General features: G+C 35.1%; 2 protein-coding genes across 5 annotated transcripts; both read left to right on the top strand.

Moving 5' to 3' along the window:
- The first annotated feature begins 104 nt into the window (after positions 1-104).
- Positions 105-12,273, top strand: LOC135122491 (uncharacterized). 2 transcript variants are annotated; one of them, XM_064046697.1, is made up of 2 exons: positions 105-947; positions 10,095-12,273. In XM_064046697.1, the coding sequence occupies exon 2, from the start codon at positions 10,116-10,118 to the stop codon at positions 10,575-10,577; it is 462 nt and encodes a 153-aa protein (XP_063902767.1). In that variant the 5' UTR covers positions 105-947; positions 10,095-10,115; the 3' UTR covers positions 10,578-12,273. The 2 variants fall into 2 exon arrangements, with proteins under 2 accessions (XP_063902767.1, XP_063902766.1); XM_064046696.1 differs by lacking the exon at positions 105-947 and adding an exon at positions 984-1,103.
- Positions 12,274-14,500: 2,227 nt separating this feature from the next.
- Positions 14,501-16,603, top strand: LOC135122484 (beta-catenin-like protein 1). 3 transcript variants are annotated; one of them, XM_064046684.1, is made up of 4 exons: positions 14,501-14,673; positions 14,734-14,934; positions 14,987-15,241; positions 15,303-16,603. In XM_064046684.1, the coding sequence occupies exons 1-4, from the start codon at positions 14,644-14,646 to the stop codon at positions 16,488-16,490; spliced, it is 1,674 nt and encodes a 557-aa protein (XP_063902754.1). In that variant the 5' UTR covers positions 14,501-14,643; the 3' UTR covers positions 16,491-16,603. The 3 variants fall into 3 exon arrangements, with proteins under 3 accessions (XP_063902754.1, XP_063902755.1, XP_063902757.1); XM_064046685.1 differs by lacking the exon at positions 14,501-14,673 and having other exon boundaries at positions 14,827-14,913; positions 14,965-15,241; XM_064046687.1 differs by lacking the exon at positions 14,501-14,673 and having other exon boundaries at positions 14,842-14,913; positions 14,958-15,241.
- Positions 16,604-18,062: the final 1,459 nt, after the last annotated feature.

The following is an 18,062-nucleotide window of genomic DNA, read 5'->3' as shown; positions in this document are numbered from 1 at the left end:
AAATTAGATGACAAATTTCACTGTGATGATTGTCTTTCTCCGCTATTATCATTTGAACTTCCTGGACCTCTCTTAAAATTAATTTTTTTACAAGATCGTGGGGGACTAACTTATCCGAATTTTCGTTTTGTAGGGGTTGTGAAACAAATATCGGACATTGCATTGAAAATTTTTCCACTTTTAAAATTTGAAAGAGCTTGTGAACAGTTGCTGAACATAATATTTCCTCACCTAGAGAAGAACCCTCTATTTAAATGTGAAAAACATAAACGTTTAGTATGTAAATTTGTTGTAACAACAACTGTAAAACCTGTTTTGGACAACATATGTCTTGAAACCACAGATTGATTAGTCAGTGGTCAAGACAAAACTGTTGCAGCACAAACCAGTCAGCAAAAAGGTTCTAAAGTTGTAATTTTCTTTTTGTTATTATTTAGTGCATAGGTATTCAGGTATATCTACTTACATTAATATGATTAGAATTTTCCATTGCTATTTTTATTTATTCCATTTGATATAATAAAATTAGTTCTGTTATAAACATTCCTGATCTGAATTTATTTGACGTTATTAAATTACAAATTGTCAAAATTTAATGACAACTCGATCGGGGTTGTATTTTTTTAACATTTCCATTGTCAGATGGCACCACTTTAGAGAACTTTTCAATTGTTTGGATAGCCAATTTGTAAATGCCGATTGGAACGGCCATATCTCTTTAGAGATTAATGGAGTCGGCCATGGTTAAATCACGGTTAAATCCATAGGTTAAATCACGAGTTAAATCTTTCTATGGTTAAATTTGTTGACAGGCGACAGATATTATAGTGGTAATTCGTTTCGAATCAAATTTTCGCGTACAAAACTTTTGGTAAGAAAAGGGGTAGAAATGGAAAGAAACGAAAACCACTCAGAGGGAGATGCGCGGAGGGTTGATTTAGAGAAGGGTGAGTGGACACGTCATATTGACTTGATCTTACCACAGACTCTTACTCCTTTTACTTTCGAGCCTTTCGTGTAAGACGTCAAGTTGGTGCTCTCTGTGTTTTCCAAGTGTCTGTGCGTTGTTTGTTTCCACGTGTTTGGGTTTGGAGATCCGAGAGGTATGTTTTCCACCTGTTCTGTGCAGGGCCTAAATTAATGTGCACTTCTACACATTTTGTGCAGTTCAAAAATGCATTTGTGCAGCTGGAAATTGCAATTTGTGCAGCAATTTTTTCACATTATTAACATTTTTACTTTGTACTTCCCGAGCGTAAGCTACCACTACTGACGCCGGTTCATCCCTTCACCGAAAAGAATCGAGGAATTTTTATGATTTTGTTTGTCAAGTTGGGACCTCAAGAAACCCCAGATGTGCTATTTTCGCTCTGTCACGTACCTACTTAACAATAACACTTGTCTCAGTGATTTCGAAAAAGTGCACAACAAAAATTTATCAGTCGTAATTGCGGAGTCGTACTGCCGTCACAGCTGTTATCACTTTGGTTTTTTCTTGCATTGGTAATGCGCTGTGACTAATTTTCTTTTGTGCTATGACAAGTATTATTTACCTTATTGGCGTCATCACAATTTTTTTATTGATCCAATTAAGAACGTGTCACCACATTTTCTCAAAAATATGAGAATACGCAAGTAATTATGAAAAATGTAAAGTAATAATGACAAAATAAGAATTATAATAATAAAATTCAGAACATTTTGTTCGATTGTGGCTTAATTAATTATTTTAGTCTTCTGTTTTGGGAAGACAACACACAAACTTTTGTGATGTACCTTTAAATAGTGATATATGTATGTATTAATAGTGTCGGTATAATGCCTGTTTTAGATTTTTGTTTTTACAATATATTTGCGTTTTGCTATTATTTATTTATTATTAATGGTGTAGGTATTCTCATAAAATCGACAAAATCATTTAATGTGGGGGGGGGGGGGGGTAGGTAGAAGTAGTATTGAGGACACAAGGGGGTTATTGCGATTGTGCAGTTGGAAATTTTCCTTAATTTAGGCAGTGGTTCTGTGTTTTCCACGTTATTCCTTGTGTGCTGGTGTGGACGAAGCAGCGTTGCTTCTCGATGGTTACGGAGCAGGTGAGACGCGGGAATCCCGCGTATGTGAGCTTCGCGTGTGTGACCATATCCACGCGTTCCGACTTTCCAAAATGGCAACGCTCCCGGATGACGCCGTGGCCGTCAATTTGCGTACTAATCTTTCAACACAATTTCAATTCGTTGTGGTAGGAGTTTTCAGGGAATTAGTTACCTTAGCTAGAGCAGTTTTATTAGTTAGCAAATGTTATGCGGAAACTTTTTGGATGGCATTTTTCGAGTTTCAGGTCTCTTATGGTGAAACTTGGATATTGGTTGTTATTATTAGATAATTGAAAAATAACCAAGAAAAAAGTTCAAAACGATAATTGGATGTGTTCCCTTGAATCAACTTGAATCAATCTTGCAAATGTTCAGATTATTGGAAAGTAACAAGTTCGATCTATTACGGTGACATTTGACTAAAAAGCCAATATTGGTTGTCTGATTAATTAAGATGGTACAGACGTCTGAACAAAGTTGGTTATTAGAATTTTTTTTTTATTTTATTTTATTAATTACGTCCCCCAACAGGCACTGAGGCCCAATTACAGGGGAACGGGACATACACGTTACACCCAGAGCCATGGCGGGAATCGAACCCACGACCCAAGGTGTAGCGGGCAAGCATGATGCTAACTAGCCCACCCCGGGTCCTCAAAATTACGTTACAAGTATAAAAATGCACGTTTTTTATAATATTAAAATTTTCTAGACAACGCTATAATTTGGCAAAAAAAAACTTTGAGCGATGCTTCTAATCCCTTAACGCTTCTTGAAGGAATTTTCAAATCTGTATACAGATTTTCACGAGAAAATGTTAATGAACTTATACAGCTCGTTAGCCCGTATTGTTTACCTCCACGAGTTCGGGAAGGTATTGCACTACCACTGCTACCAGACCCTTTGATTGTTCTTTACACCCTACATTTTTACTTCCCGAGTGTAAGCGAAGGAAGTATTGTAATCGAATCCATCGGCCGACTCTCTACTTTTACGTTTTCTCGACCTTTTATGACCCCTACAGGACGAAGAAATAGGTTTTCCGTTTCCGTGTGTCTGTCTGTCCGTTTATCTGCCGTTATGGATTTTTATTAGACAGAATATCTTCGAAAGTACTGAGCCGATTGTTGTCAAATTTTGTATTTATATTAGGAATATCATGTGGATGGTAAAACGCTAAAAAAAATTTCTCTAATCATCCCCACCACTAATACGATGACGTCACTTCAAAATTGTACATAGTAAATGGGTTTTAAATTGTATAAAATAACATAGTCCTATATATGTAGCTTACGACTTCGAGTTTTTACCGTAGATCATATAATATTTATTATATGATCTAAGGTTTTTACCCGAAACGTCCAGATTATTGGAAAAAAAATCGAAAATATAAAACAACATTTTGCAATTTAATTTTGAATCTGCTAAATCGAATGCTTTGAAATCTTGCAGATATTTTAAAGTTATAAAGAGCATAATAAATTTTTAGTCAAAATATATATCCGTAAATTTATTTTATTGATTTACTCAGGAACTACAAAACCAAATGCTTTAAAATTTTGAAAATGTTTTAAAGTTATCATAAGCATGGTAAATTTTTGATCAAAATGTATTTGCTCATCCCCCCTAAAAAAATTGATGACGCCACCCCAAAATTTTGCTGAAAAAATGTAAAGAATGATGAGTCTATACTTGTGATTTATCACTGCATTAATATTTTTTAAATTTGTTTATACTGGGTGTCTGAAAAAAATTAATGGCTGAGTCAATTTATTTTATTGATCAAATCAAGAACTGCAGGACTGAATACTTTGAACTCTTGCAGACGTTTTAAAGTCATTCTAAGCATGGTAAATTGTTAATCAAAATAAATGTGTTTATTTCCCCCAAAAAATTGATAACGTTATCTCAAAATTTTGCGGAATAAATTTTACCCAAAATGTGCAAAATATGATAAGTTTTTACTTGTGATTCATCATAGCATTCATATTTTTTATTGATCAAATTAAAAACGACTCACCCCATTTTCCCGAAAATGTGAAAATACAAACATCTTTATTTAATAAGAAGAATTATAATAATGGTATTCAGAACATTTTGTCGATTATAGCTTACTAGTTCATTGTTTTGATCCTCTGTTTTGAGGGGACGAACTCATTCAAATCAAACAATTTCTACGTGACATTCTTCCGATGTATAAACATAAACACTTTTAAGTTGTTTTTCTTATCGAGGTTAACCTAAGGACGTACAGTAATGAAGTCGAAGTCCATTGCTCAATTTGGTACTTTCAAATTTTCTCGATATTTCATAAGGCCGTAGCTAGGGGGAGGCTAGTACTAGACAAGTTATAATTAACCAAATGTGAATTACAGCATCCAAAAAGTAAATAAAATGTAGTGTTTTATTCAATAAACGGAAATCAGAGCAATAGAAAAGTCTGGACCTACATTTTTTAGTTTAGTTTCTGTTTTACTCTCACGTCTACAAGTTGATAAGTGTTATCACTATTTGTCTTAAATTACAAGTACTATACAGGGTGTTCATTTTATCTGTTCACACCTGACAGTGTTTGCATAGGCAACATATATACATATTATACATCCCAGAGACGACTTCGTCCAATTTATTTTTTTTTAATAAGTAATCATAGCAATCGCAGAAAAAAATTACAAAGATGTCATTGCCAAATAATAACAAAATTGAGTTGTAATGCGAAAAAAAAAGATAATACGTCACCTTAGAACTGGTTTGCCGCATATCCAGATCGCGTCCGAGGGATTTTCGCCTCTACTGCTTGGTGCAGATTTGCCGCATGTCGCACTTGGGCGAAGCGAAACATAGTTTAGATTCAGTGCTGATTTGCCGCATGTCCAAGCAGAAATCGATACAGTACCGTTATCCGTTTTTACGTACTTCCTTGCTGTTTTGATTTTCAGCGTTAGGTTTGGGGTTGGGAAAGAAATCGTATTCAACTTCACGCGCAGAACAATAAGAATAATGTGAAATAAATAAAAAAGAGACTTAACAATTTTGATGAATCTGAAATTAAAAAAAAGCAACTGTAATTTGTGCAACTCTTTTTCTGTTGTTATAGATGTTACAAATATTTTCAAATTATTAGATTCGAAATTTTACAAATTTAAATTTCAAATAGATTTGTTGTTCGATAAACAAATAATTTAATTTTTTACTAAACAGTAACATTTTATTAACGATATTTCTACATCAATAATCACAAATAATAGATACATTTTTAATTTTTTAAATTAAAATGTTGTAAAAGTAATATGAAAATTAAAATTTCGAAGCAAAATCTGTTTAGGTGGATTTTGCTTCGAAATTTATTACTGGAACGTTTACAAAAATCAGCTTTTGACATAAAATGCTTGCAAATTTGAAACAGAATTGGAATGTTTCTTGACAATCATGCCTAATACATTTTTGACTTGTATCTTTTAAAAAGAATTATTTTCGAATTTATAGCTATTTACAATTTACGACTTACTTCAAGAACAAATTCCGGATTAGAATTTTACCTATAATAACTAAATAGATGCATGTTGTTAACTTATATAAGGTACCTTACATCGAAACGAGTAATTTGTTTTTTAATATGACATTGCCTTTCTTTATCATTCTATTTGTCTAACAATTATTGTTGTGCAATTATACGCGTGTAAATAAAAATAACTTTACAATAACTTATTTATGGGTAAATTTTTTTACCAATTAATTTAACTGGATGGTTATATGTAATGGTAATAATAGCCGCATAAAATTCACTCACTGTTTAGGTATACCAGATATCAAAAGCTATTAAATCCAAATGTTATTGTTTATTTTTTTTTATGTCTCGAGCGTAAGCTAAGGAACTATTGTAATCAAGTTCATCGGGCGACTGGCTACTTTTATGGCTTCTCAACGTTTCATGACTCCTATAATACGAAAACATAGGTCTCTCGTTTCCAGTTGATAAAACGCTGACCAACATTTGTAATCATCCTCCCCATCATATAACGTCATCTCCAACTTTTACAGCAATAAATGTTATATGATTTTTAAAAATAACATACTTTTTCATTTGTTGTTTATTGAGTTTTTACCCTAAGCACCCAGATTGAATTAAATTACCATAACCCTAATTTCTTGAGATTTTGGAACCAGGATATACGACATAAAGAAAGTTAAAAGAATTTGAAGTAATGTAATGATACTCTTTTTACATCAACATACTATTATTTATCAATTAATTGAGCATCGTCCAAAATACTGTTCATAAATTATAAGTGCAGGAAGTTTATGCAAAAACATGCAAATACATTTTTTGCGTATAATAATATGTATTGCTTTATTATTAAGTATCTACTCATTTATAAGAATTATTAAAATTAGTAAAAAAAAGTATTCACGTCTCTGTCTAGTTTAATACCTTACCTTATTAAAATAATAAGTTTAATCAATTATGTAGTTAGCAAACAATGACGTTTAATTTATACTTAGTAGGGTTCACGGCATGTTTAATTCGGAGTTATAATTTGAGAATATAATTTACCCGTTTATTTATTTTTGTAGTTTAGTAGTACTTCAGCAAATTTAGAAAACTGTATGTTATTTAAAAATACGTGACAAATCACGAGGCCAGGCAATCTAGAGATCTGACTGCTGGTTTGCGCGGGAAATACTGCATACTTTTTAGATAAAAAGGAGTCTATGATAAGCGCACGTAGGAGATGATAGACAGAGAGCTAATATTTAGAGCTAATGTATTGGAAAGAAATAGGACAAGTTTACGTGCGCACACCACAGCCTCCCTTTCTTCTCTAAACAGTTTGGGATCATACCATAGTATCATAAATAATAATTGACAAAGAGTTCGCAAAGGAATCCAACGGAAATATTTATACAATTGTTTACAACTACGAGTACAAATAATTCTTTCATTTTCAACTGAAAAGCGTATAACTATATTAAGTACTAGATATTATGGAGTTAGGGGTAATCAAATAGATTTGGGTTGCAGTCAACATAATTGTCACTGATACATAAGACATGGTAACGAATGATTTATTTCCAAATCCAAATATACTGCATTTACAGTTTTAAACAGTATCACTGCTAATTTTCTCTGGTTGCCCGACAATAGCTACTTGTAGTCAATATCCACGTAATCTAATAAAATACTGGAATCCAATTGTTTGAGACAACAACCTATTTTTACCCGAGTGTTCTTTATCAGTTTGAATATTTTATATAAAAAAAAATACATATTAAGCTGCAATTTTAGTAGGACTGCAGCGAGTCAACGAGCCGCCTTTACTCCGCCAATGCAAAGAAAATATCATTTTATTATCCTTTGTAAAAATAGTTCCTTTCTGTAAAACACATTTAAATTTGGTACTCCGTATTTCGTTCACAATTCACCATTTAACAATGGAAATTAACAATGCAATATTTGGATTCTACAGTTTTTAGGAAAAATGAATGACTGCAATGAGTTTTATCAAATGTAGATTTTATATAAAAATAAAGAAAAATAAGTCTCTTTATTTTAAAAATATTTAGAAAAAATCGAATCAAAACATCAATAACTTAACATTCATTGTTCGTTATACTTAGTTAACTACTTCACCACGAGATTTCTAATATCGTTTCAATTTTTCATTTATTTCACATTATGAGTCCTTGCCGTATTTCTTGTTCTGCGCGTGAAGTTGATTAAGAAATCTTAATCTTAATTATCTCTGAAAAATGTATCTATTATTATCTGTAATTATTGATGTGGAAATATCATTTCCACAAATACGAATATAGGTATGCAGCATTATGAATTTTGTTGACTAAAATTTTATTGAAAATAAGTTCAATCATTTCCGAGAAATCATTAAATAAAAATGTTACTGTTAAGTAAAAAATTAAATTATTTGTTTAACGAGCAACAAATCTATTTGAAATTTAAATTTGTAAAATTTCGAATCTAATAATTTGAAACTCAATCTTTCTTAAAAAAAAAAATCGAAAATATTTGTAACATCTATAACAACAGAAAAAGAGTTGCACAAATTACAGTTGTTTTTTTTAAATTTCAGATTCATCAAAATTGTGAAGTCTCTTTTTTATTTATTTCACATTATTCTTATTGTTCTGCGCGTGAAGTTGAATACGATTTCTTTCCCAACCCCAAACCTAACGCTGAAAAGCAAAACAGCAAGGAAGTACGTAAAAACGGATAACGGTACTGTATCGATTTCTGCTTGGACATGCGGCAAATCAGCACTGAATCTAAACTATGTTTCGCTTCGCCCAAGTGCGACATGCGGCAAATCTGCACCAAGCAGTAGAGGCGAAAATCCCTCGGACGCGATTTGGATATGCGGCAAACCAGTTCTAAGGTGACGAATAGTCATGTAGTCGTCACATTTCCGATAGCGAGGGAAGCAATGTCTAAACTCTTTAGACCATTTTTTTTTGCATAAGGGAGTTACCAAAATTGGTCGCTCAAGATTTTAGTTTTCCGATGAGTCAATCTTCTGTCAGTAATTGTATTACAGCAGTGACAAATGTACTCAATGAAGATTTTGCCCATTTTGTGAAGTTTCCAGTAACGGAAGCAGCAAAAAATTATGAACAAGCAAAATTCTTCAATATACTGAATGGATTTCCTGGAATAATAGGTGTTATTGATTGTACCCAAATTAAAATCTTTCCTCCACCTATAAATGATAAAAACCCAGGGATCCTGTTTGTAAACCGCAAGGGATACCATAGTATAAATACTCAATGTATAGTTGCTGCAGATTTAAAACTTCTGGCCATAAATCCAAGATATCCACGGTCAGTTCATGACTGCGATTTGGGCGACAAGTGCTACTCGAAACCATTTACTCGCAGGGATGGGTTTGAAAATGGTGACAGAAATAGTTGGCTCATTGGGGACTCAGGGTATCCACTTGAACCCTGGCTCATGACACCAGGGCCACGTCGAAATCACAATGAGCAAGAAAGGCAATACAACAATTCACAGCACATAAACATGTCCACAACGTTATTGAAAGAATTATAAACGCCTGTGCTATTTTGCGTAACTTTTGTATCGCTCGAGAGGATGAAGGGAATGAAGCAGAAGTGCCAAATCACAACCATTTTTATAACGAAGGTCAAAGCACAAGACAAAGAATTATCACTCAGTATTTTTAAAATTCAAATAATTTTATTAATCTTATAATAGATTTATATTATTCTTTGCGTTGCAAAATTTTCACCACGTGTGAGTAAAGTAAATTCAAACGTAATCTGAACAAGCGAATCTTTAACAAAATAACGCCGAGAACGAAATGCCATTAGTAAAATTAATAATCTCGTGGTCTGGGGGACGGGAGGTTTTCTTGTATGCGTTAGCTGCGTCCCCTTGATAACACCGTTCAACAATTACGTGGGAATCGCATCACCGAGATGTTATTCCCGCGCCGAGGGAGTCGTACTCGTCAAACGCCGATTTTCGACCACCGCCTGGATATTTTTGTGTTTATTTATCTTGTGTTTGCGTTGGGGTAAGCTGGGATCAGTGCACGATATAAATCTCATCTAAGTTTCGTGTTTAAAATCATTGATAAAACATGAATAATTTAATCTCATTTAATTTTCTTTGGTGTTTAAAATGTTGATGGAGTGTGGCCTGATTAAATTCTGTTTGTTGCTTTGTCTGGAATCCAAATAGGTACTCATTTTGCTAGCTGGAATTTAACTTGGGGGTCGTGTGGCGCGGACGCGGTGACGGAGCCGGCTCCGTGCGAGTGTTTACGGCTTTTGCCGGATTTCCAACCTTAGCGGACTCGGAGTTTACCCAGCTGGCTTATTTGCGGGGACGGGAGTCAATTCAAGGCGGGAGGTTTGGGTAGTCGCACAATTGGTGCCGCGTGCCCAGCATGCAATGTCGACGTACTGCACTGGAAGAGTGTACTTTGCATAAGTACTTATCTGTTTTTTTTTCTCATCTAATAGGTGGTAATCAGCTAAGTCGACATGGATGGCAGCAACAACAGGAGCAGCGGGTGGCAAGTGGCGGAGTGGCCAGCTAGCCAACTCCAACAAACGAGTTCCCGAAGTCCGCGACGAGACGTGGCAGAGCACGGCGAACAGCCGAACTGGAAGCAGATCGCCTTATCGCTAGAACAACTGCTAGCCGCAACAACCCGCCCTTATTTTTCAGGGAGCTCGCCAAAGAGAGCGTTAGAATTTCTGAACGAATTCGAAGAGTTCTTCAAGGAGAGCTACATCCGGTCCCCGGATAAGCTGAAGGAGGTCCTGTGGTGCCTCAAGAGAAGTGCGAAAGAATGGGCCACGGCCAATAGGTGGAAGTGGCAGAATTTCGACGATTTCCGTAGCGATTTCGTCGAGTTCTTCTGGCCGCTACATCGCCGATGGGCCGAGGCAGAGAAAATTCAGAACACGCCATACGACCGAACCATGATGGGTGGATGGTAGATTTCTTCATCAGGGGCTACGGTGCTCTGCACTCCCTGTTGCTTTCACTCTCCGAGAAGGAAATCCTGTCTAGCATGATGAAGCTGTTCGGGGAGCTGATCTGGGAAGTGTGGTGCAAGTTGCTACCACGGGAGAAAACGTTTTTCCGTGCTCAAGAGTTTCTGCTGAGTTTTGGGCCGACTTCCCTTCCACGACGAAGAAGTCGTGATGCTTCCCCTCCACGACGAAGACGTCGTGATGATTCCCCGCCACGACGAAGGCGTCGTGAAGTCTCCCCTCCACGACAAAGGCGTCGTGATGCTTCGCCCACACAGCACAGGCGTCGAGACGCTTCCCCACGACGAGCCGCAACCCCCACGGTATCGTCGATGGCGCCTTTCGACCCGTTTTCCCTGCCGCCACCCAACGTTCTGGGAAACGCCAGGAGGATGTGTTAACCGGGCAGAGATGTCTTCCCTCCACGGCGAGGCCCCAACATTTCCCATTGTTTAATTTCGTGCCGAACTTCAAGGGAAAAGTCATCTTCGAGAGTATGTGAACTTCGCGTTCCGACTTTCTAAAATGGCGACGCTCCCGGATGACGCCGTGGCCGTTAATTTACGTACTACTCTTTCAACACATTTTCAATCCGTTGTAGTAGGGCTTTTCAGGGAATTACCTTAGTTAGGGCAATTTCATTTAGCAAATGTTATGCGAAAAGTTTTTGGATGGCAATTTTCGAGTTATTATTTGCGTTGCATAATTTTCACCACGTGTGAGTAAAGTAAATTCAAACGTAATAACAAAATAACTCCGAGAACGGCATTAGTAAAATTAATAATATCGCGGTTGGGGTAAGCTGGGGTCAGTTCATGATATAAATCTCATCTAAGTTTCTTGTTGTTTAAAATCATTGATAAAACATGAATAATTTCATCTTATTTCATTTTCTTTGTTGATGGAGGGTGGCCTGATTAAATTCTGTTTGTTGCTTTGTCTGGAATCCAAATACAGTAGAGCTCTGTTATAACGTCCTTCACATAAAACGAACTCCTGCTTTTAACGAACGGATTTTTTGGTCCCGTCTAAAGACCCATATAAACAATGCATTTTTTAATCGCATACAACGAACATCGGTTTTAACGAACACCTGTTTATAACGTACGAAAATCAATAACTATACTGCTTATAACGAACTGTTGAACATAAGATCGGCTTTAAACTTCTTAGAAACAATTCCAGACGGAACACAACAACATCCGGAATGCAGCAGTCAGTTGTGTTTTAACTTCGTTAAGACAATGGGGCTTAATAACAGAAAAAGACTTTCGTTAACTTTGTCTACAAAAATAGATATAATCGAAAAACCAGAAAGAGGTACCTTTAATGTTGACCTCTGCAAAGAATTTCACCTATCCAAATCCTCTGTGTGAACAACATGGGGACAACGAGAAAAGATCCGATCTGCAAACTCTAGTAAGAATTTGAAAAAAACTTAAGCGGCTTTGTGATCCGGTGAGGAAAGACATAGATGGTGCTCTTCTAAAATAGTTTAGCCAGCAAAGAGCTTATAATGTTCCAGTAAGTGGAGAAGTTCTTCGGCAGAAAGCAGAAGACCTTGCAAAAGTAGTTGACAATTCACTAGGTGAGAAGATTTTCAGAACGGACTACAGTTGTTACAAATAGGATGTAAAAAACACTACTTATCAGAGTTAAGCATAACAGACTTTTTCAAAAAATAAAATTACATATTTAAAACTTTTTTTGTGCTAAACAATCTAGTTTATTACATCTTTTTTAAAGTTAGTGTTCAATAGCATATAAAACACAAATTTCTTTGGTTATACTTTTAGTACGTACAATCGTTTATTACGAACACGAATTGCTGTCCGTAGGTCGTTCGTTATATCAGAGTTTTACTGTACTCATTTTGCTAGCCGTAGTTTAACTCGGGGGTCGTGTGGCGCAGACGCGGTGGCGGAGGCGGCATCGTGCGATTTCCAACCACAATTTCCAACCTTAGTGGACTCGGGAGTTTACCCAGCTGTGCTATTTGTAGGGACGGGAGTCAGCCTTAGCATGCGGGTGCATAAAACCACGCGCAGGAAATGGCGATGCTAAACCCATGTGAGCCTTCGCGGGGAATACGGTTGTCGCCCTGCACCCGCTGTGCAACCCCATGTTGTTTTGTACAGGCTACACTATCGTAGTATCTGGAATGTTGCCATCCATTTGCTTTGCCTAGAATCCCGCGTCTTTTTTTTTGTTTATTGTACCTGTGAGGTAGCTAATATTCTGTCTATGTTCTCAGGTTCGAGCAAGAATAAAGGTTTTTTTTTCTTTGAGGAATAAATTCTTTCAGTTCTTGTGGGGCTCATGTTCCCGGCCCCGTGAGCTCTTATTGAGTTTATTTCTCATTGTTTTTTTTTCCTTATATAAGATTTTTAATTATTACTTTTCCCGCTCCGCAGTGCGCTAACTTGTATGAACGAACGCTTCCCACCATTTTTCAAAAACACAATAGGTGTATTCCTTTTACTAGAAACAAAGATCTAGAAATCTCAGATATTTTTTCCTCACTTGACTTTGACAGATTGACAGATGTTCCATTTACAATTTGATATCTAACTAAGGTGAGTCGGAAACGGCCGTGGTGGGAAGTGAGATATTTACCTCCCCCCTTACCGATCAAGCACCTTGAGCTTGGATTTTACTCAATTGTGGTGGGAGGAAAAACGGACCAATCCTAGAGTTTCGCAAGTTTGGCGCTCACACGGTTGTTTGTTTAGATTTTGTCTGGTAGACATTTCTTAATTAATATTGTTTAATATATACAATAATAGTAAAAATGTCGTTTGTATCATGATACCCACCGACATGGGGTTGGCAACTCAATGAAACTGGCGACGTGATGGTGAAAAATACCGATAAGCAAATAATTATTATGTAAAATACCTAATCTCTAGCACAGTATCTAGTATACATCTAGAATCGAAATTATTTTAAAGGTATCTCTGTGCTTAACTGCTTGCCAAGGAGGTTTAAATGTAACTCTTCTTCAATATCTTCGCTGCTTACCAACATATTATTATTTTATCGGGTGAATATTTTTTTTGATAAATTACACAGACGACAGCTGTGGCAAACGTCACTTTAAAAATTGTTCCATTTATGCAGATAAATGAGGTGAGAATCTCATATCAGTAAGTGAAGTGATCTCCTCAGTTGCGAACACAGAGTTGCGAAGTTAAAGGAACGCTAGGATCTCACTTTTGCAGACGATCACAACCCAAGACCAAAATTCAAGTTTTCGCGGGCTTTTTCAAATTTTGTTTACATGTCAATTTAAGGCGGGAAGTTTGGGTCATCACAGTATTTGTTATCTCTGTCACAGTAGTGTATCAGACAAAGACAAAAAGTAAAATGATAGCGGTAACTTTCGCATTCTTCTTATTAGTCTGACACTTTCACGCTGTATCTATTTAATTTTCCACACCTTCCAGTGCCCCTTAAATGAATATGTTGAATAACGCTATTCTGTGAACCCATGGACGTTATTTATTTAATACAACGCCCTTTTCAAGAATTTTCGTTCTACAGTTTTTCTGACTGTTCTATGTTCTGCTCTTTTACGATCAATAAAATGCGATATATTTTCGTCAGTGTTTTTTGTAAATTCGATATATTTTTCTTTTGACTTTTTTATGTTCACCTTTTGCGTGCGCCCACATCAAAATTAAATCAAATAAATAAATGGGAACAGCAACCCCTTTTTGGCCATTCTGTGTTGTACTGACGCCCAATTTTTTACTAAAACTTTCGTAGACTCTTCATAAATAAATTTGACAAATTTTGTTTTTGACTAAAACATTAAAAAGACAAAATTTGGAAATTAATTTGTTTTCATATGAAGTAATATTTTTCGGGCATATCTTTTCGAGCTGTGTGTCATTTTGCAGTGTCAGCTTGATTAGATTAACCACGAATATAAATGTTTTATTTATTTCAGATTAAAGACCTAATTTTAACGTACTTTAAGCATAAATAGTGTCAACTTTGTCAAGTTATTCCTTTTTTTACGTGAATAATGGATATTGGGGAATTATTAGATTATAAAGTGAGTAAACTAATTATAGGTTATGTGAATGTATTTTGTAACGAAAATAACAAATCTTAGCCGCCGCAAGGTGTAAAACGGCCAGTCGAAAATGAAAATGACGATATTGAAAAGCAAAGAAAGATGCGACGAATCGCAAGAGATAAAGCAAATAAAATGTCTAGGGCTGCCTCACCGACACCTTCGTTACAAACTCTTGACCAAATCAGTGAAGAAGAAAGACAAGAAATTTTGAAATTTGTAGAAACAGAACAAACTGAAGTAGTGCAATTTATTGTATTTAGTTTTTAGGTTTGATCTGTACACTTTTTAGGGAGAAGTCATTGATGAAGCGGCAATCAAAAGGATAGTGTTAAATTTTGAAAAAAGAAGTTTGAAAAACAGAGAAATGCGAATCAAGTTTCCAGATTCGCCAGAAAAATTTATGGAGAGCGAGTTAGAATTACATGAAATTCTACAGGAAATGAGAGTATTATCAACAGCACCTGATTATTATCCCTTGTTGGTGAAACTCCATGTGATCCCAAGTTTGCTTGAATTATTAGCCCATGACAACACAGACGTTGCAGTAAGCAAATTCTTAATTATTAAAACTAATGGAGTTGAAAGCAAAAATAATTTCTTTTTAGGTAGCAACGGTCGAACTTTTGCAGGAATTAACTGACGTTGACATTCTTCATGAATCTGAGGAAGGTGCAGAAGCTCTCATAGATTCTTTACTTGAACATCAGGTAATCGCACTTTTAGTACAAAACTTAGATCGTTTAGATGAGACAGTGAAAGAGGAAGCAGATGGTGTACACAATTCATTATCTATCATAGAGAACCTGACAGAACTGAGAAATGATATATGTAACGAAGCAACAAAGCAAGGTTTGCTTCAATGGTTACTTAAGAGACTGAAAGTGAAAGCTCCATTTGATCCAAATAAATTGTATGTTAGTGAATTACTCTCAATTTTGCTTCAAGACAATGAGAAAAACAGAACAACTTTAGGAGAAATGGACGGGATTGATACCTTACTACAACAATTGGCTTTCTATAAAAGACATGATCCTTCAAGTGCCGAGGAGCATGAACTTATGGAAAATTTGTTCAATTGCTTATGCAGCGCGCTGATGGTTGTCTCGAATAGAGATCGTTTTCTCAAGGGGGAAGGTTTACAACTCATGAACTTGATGTTGAGAGAAAAGAAAACTTCGCGGAATGGTTCTTTGAAAGTTCTGGATTATGCCATGTCAGGACCACATGGTAAAGATAATTGTAACAAGTTTGTTGATATTTTGGGTCTTCGTACGATTTTTCCATTGTTTATGAAAACGCCGAAGAAAAATAGAAAAAAAGTATTGTCAACTGAAGAACATGAAGAACACGTGACTTCCATAATTGCCTCCATGTTGAGAAATTGCCGCGGCTCGCAAAGACAACGACTTGTTAGTAAATTTACAGAAAATGATCATGAAAAAGTAGACAGATTACTTGAATTGCATTTTAAATATCTTGAAAAAGTTGAGGCTATTGATGACGCAATGGATGAAGAAAATGAAAGTGAAGATGATGACGCGAATTATATGAAACGTTTGGAGGGAGGTTTGTTCACATTGCAGTTGGTGGACTATATTATAGTCGAAGTTTGTGCTGCTGGTCCTACAAGTATTAAACAAAGGGTTATGCAGATACTCAATCTACGAGGTGCATCACTTAAAACTATAAGGCATATAATGCGAGAATATGCAGGTAATTTGGGTGATGAAGGTGACAAAGAGTGGCGTGATCAAGAACAACAACACATTTTGCATTTAGTTGATAAATTTTGACCCAATAATTTATAAAATAAAACTTCAATAAAAAGTAAAATTACAGTAAAAAAAGTTCGTTGTCATGTAATAGTGCTTTTTGAATTAAATATTAACACCCCTGTTTTTACAAACGCCACATTTTTATTTTTACACATTTAAAATCTACAGAGTTACATCGCAAATTACTGTAAAATGAAAGTGTATAATATTCATGCAAAAGTTAAAACATTTTATGACAAACAGTATGTCCAAAAACTATAGAACGATATATAGATGACTCACTAAGCGTGCTCGATATCTTATTAATTATTGCTATTGTAAAAGTTGTACGGTTCTTTAAGGACTATACTCTAATATCTAACTATATTTAAAGAATGTTTTGTTTTTAAGGTGTAACACACTTGTTTTTTTGTATGAAACACATAGGATATATGTTATTCCTATTTTCTTAACATTTTTTGGCAACATTCTTCTAATATATCGATGTGTAAAAATGATAAAAATCGCAGCAACTATCAACTTCCAATTGTAGAAAACATTTAACTAAAAATAGAATAAGATGCAGTAATAAAATATATGACTTTCTAGTTGTAAAAACTGAAATTTAGAATTTGAAAAGTGTAATTAAATCCGTATAGGAAAATTTAATTTCATTTATACCGCAATAAAGCGGGCATCTTTATTTATCCCTCCACAAAATATTGTGACATAGATTTTAAAAATAACTCTACTGCGATTTTTTTGTGAACCCTTCCACTACTAAAAAACCTACGAAGAAGTAAATCAAAATATGTAAAAATATAACAACAAAATAGTTCGTACAGTTAAAAATAACTTTAGAGTAGAGTCCTCAAAAAACCGTACAACTTTGGCCTTTGACTTTTTTTTCTATTTCAAATAATTAATTAGATATCGAGGAACGCCCGCTTATACAGTGGCTCACCCTGTAACTGTGATAATGCTGTAACATTTCTAAGGAATTTTCGGAAGTAAGGTATTTGCTCATTCCCCCTAAAAATTGATGACGTCACCTCAAAATTTTGCTGAATAAATCCTATCTTAAATGTGCAAAATATGATGAGTCAATACTTGTGATTTATCATTGCATTAATATTTTTTAGATTTGCTCATACGGGGTGTCTCAAAAAATTTAATGACTGATCAATTTATTTTATTGATTAGGTCAAGAATTGCAAAACTGAATAACTTGAAATCGTGCAGACATTTTCAAGTTATTGTAAGCATGGTAACTTTTTAATCAAAATGTATCTGTTTATCAACCCCAAAAAATTGATGACGTCATCTCAAAATTTTGCCGAATAAATCGTTCCGAAAATGTGCAATCATAGTTTTTAGACTTGCTTACAGGGTGACTCAAAAAAAAAATTAACCAGTCAATTTATTATTGATCAAATTAAGAATGAGCCACCCTATTTTCTCGAAAATGTGAGAATACGCTCGTCTTTATAACAATAAAATAATGATAAGGTAAGAATTATAGTAATAACATTTAGAACGCGTTCTCATAAAAAAATATAAAATCCGCAAAATCAAATTTTATAATTTTTCGAAAATTCTGGTTATATTTCA

The sequence above is a fragment of the Zophobas morio genome, unplaced genomic scaffold (assembly GCF_036711695.1).
Source record: "Zophobas morio isolate AGI-343-1 ecotype UQ-CSIRO unplaced genomic scaffold, CSIRO_AGI_Zmor_V1 ptg000005l, whole genome shotgun sequence".
In the NCBI taxonomy this organism is placed as follows: domain Eukaryota; kingdom Metazoa; phylum Arthropoda; class Insecta; order Coleoptera; family Tenebrionidae; genus Zophobas; species Zophobas morio.
The sequence above is the reverse complement of the archived record's forward strand: the minus strand, read 5'-3'. Positions and strand labels throughout refer to the sequence as shown.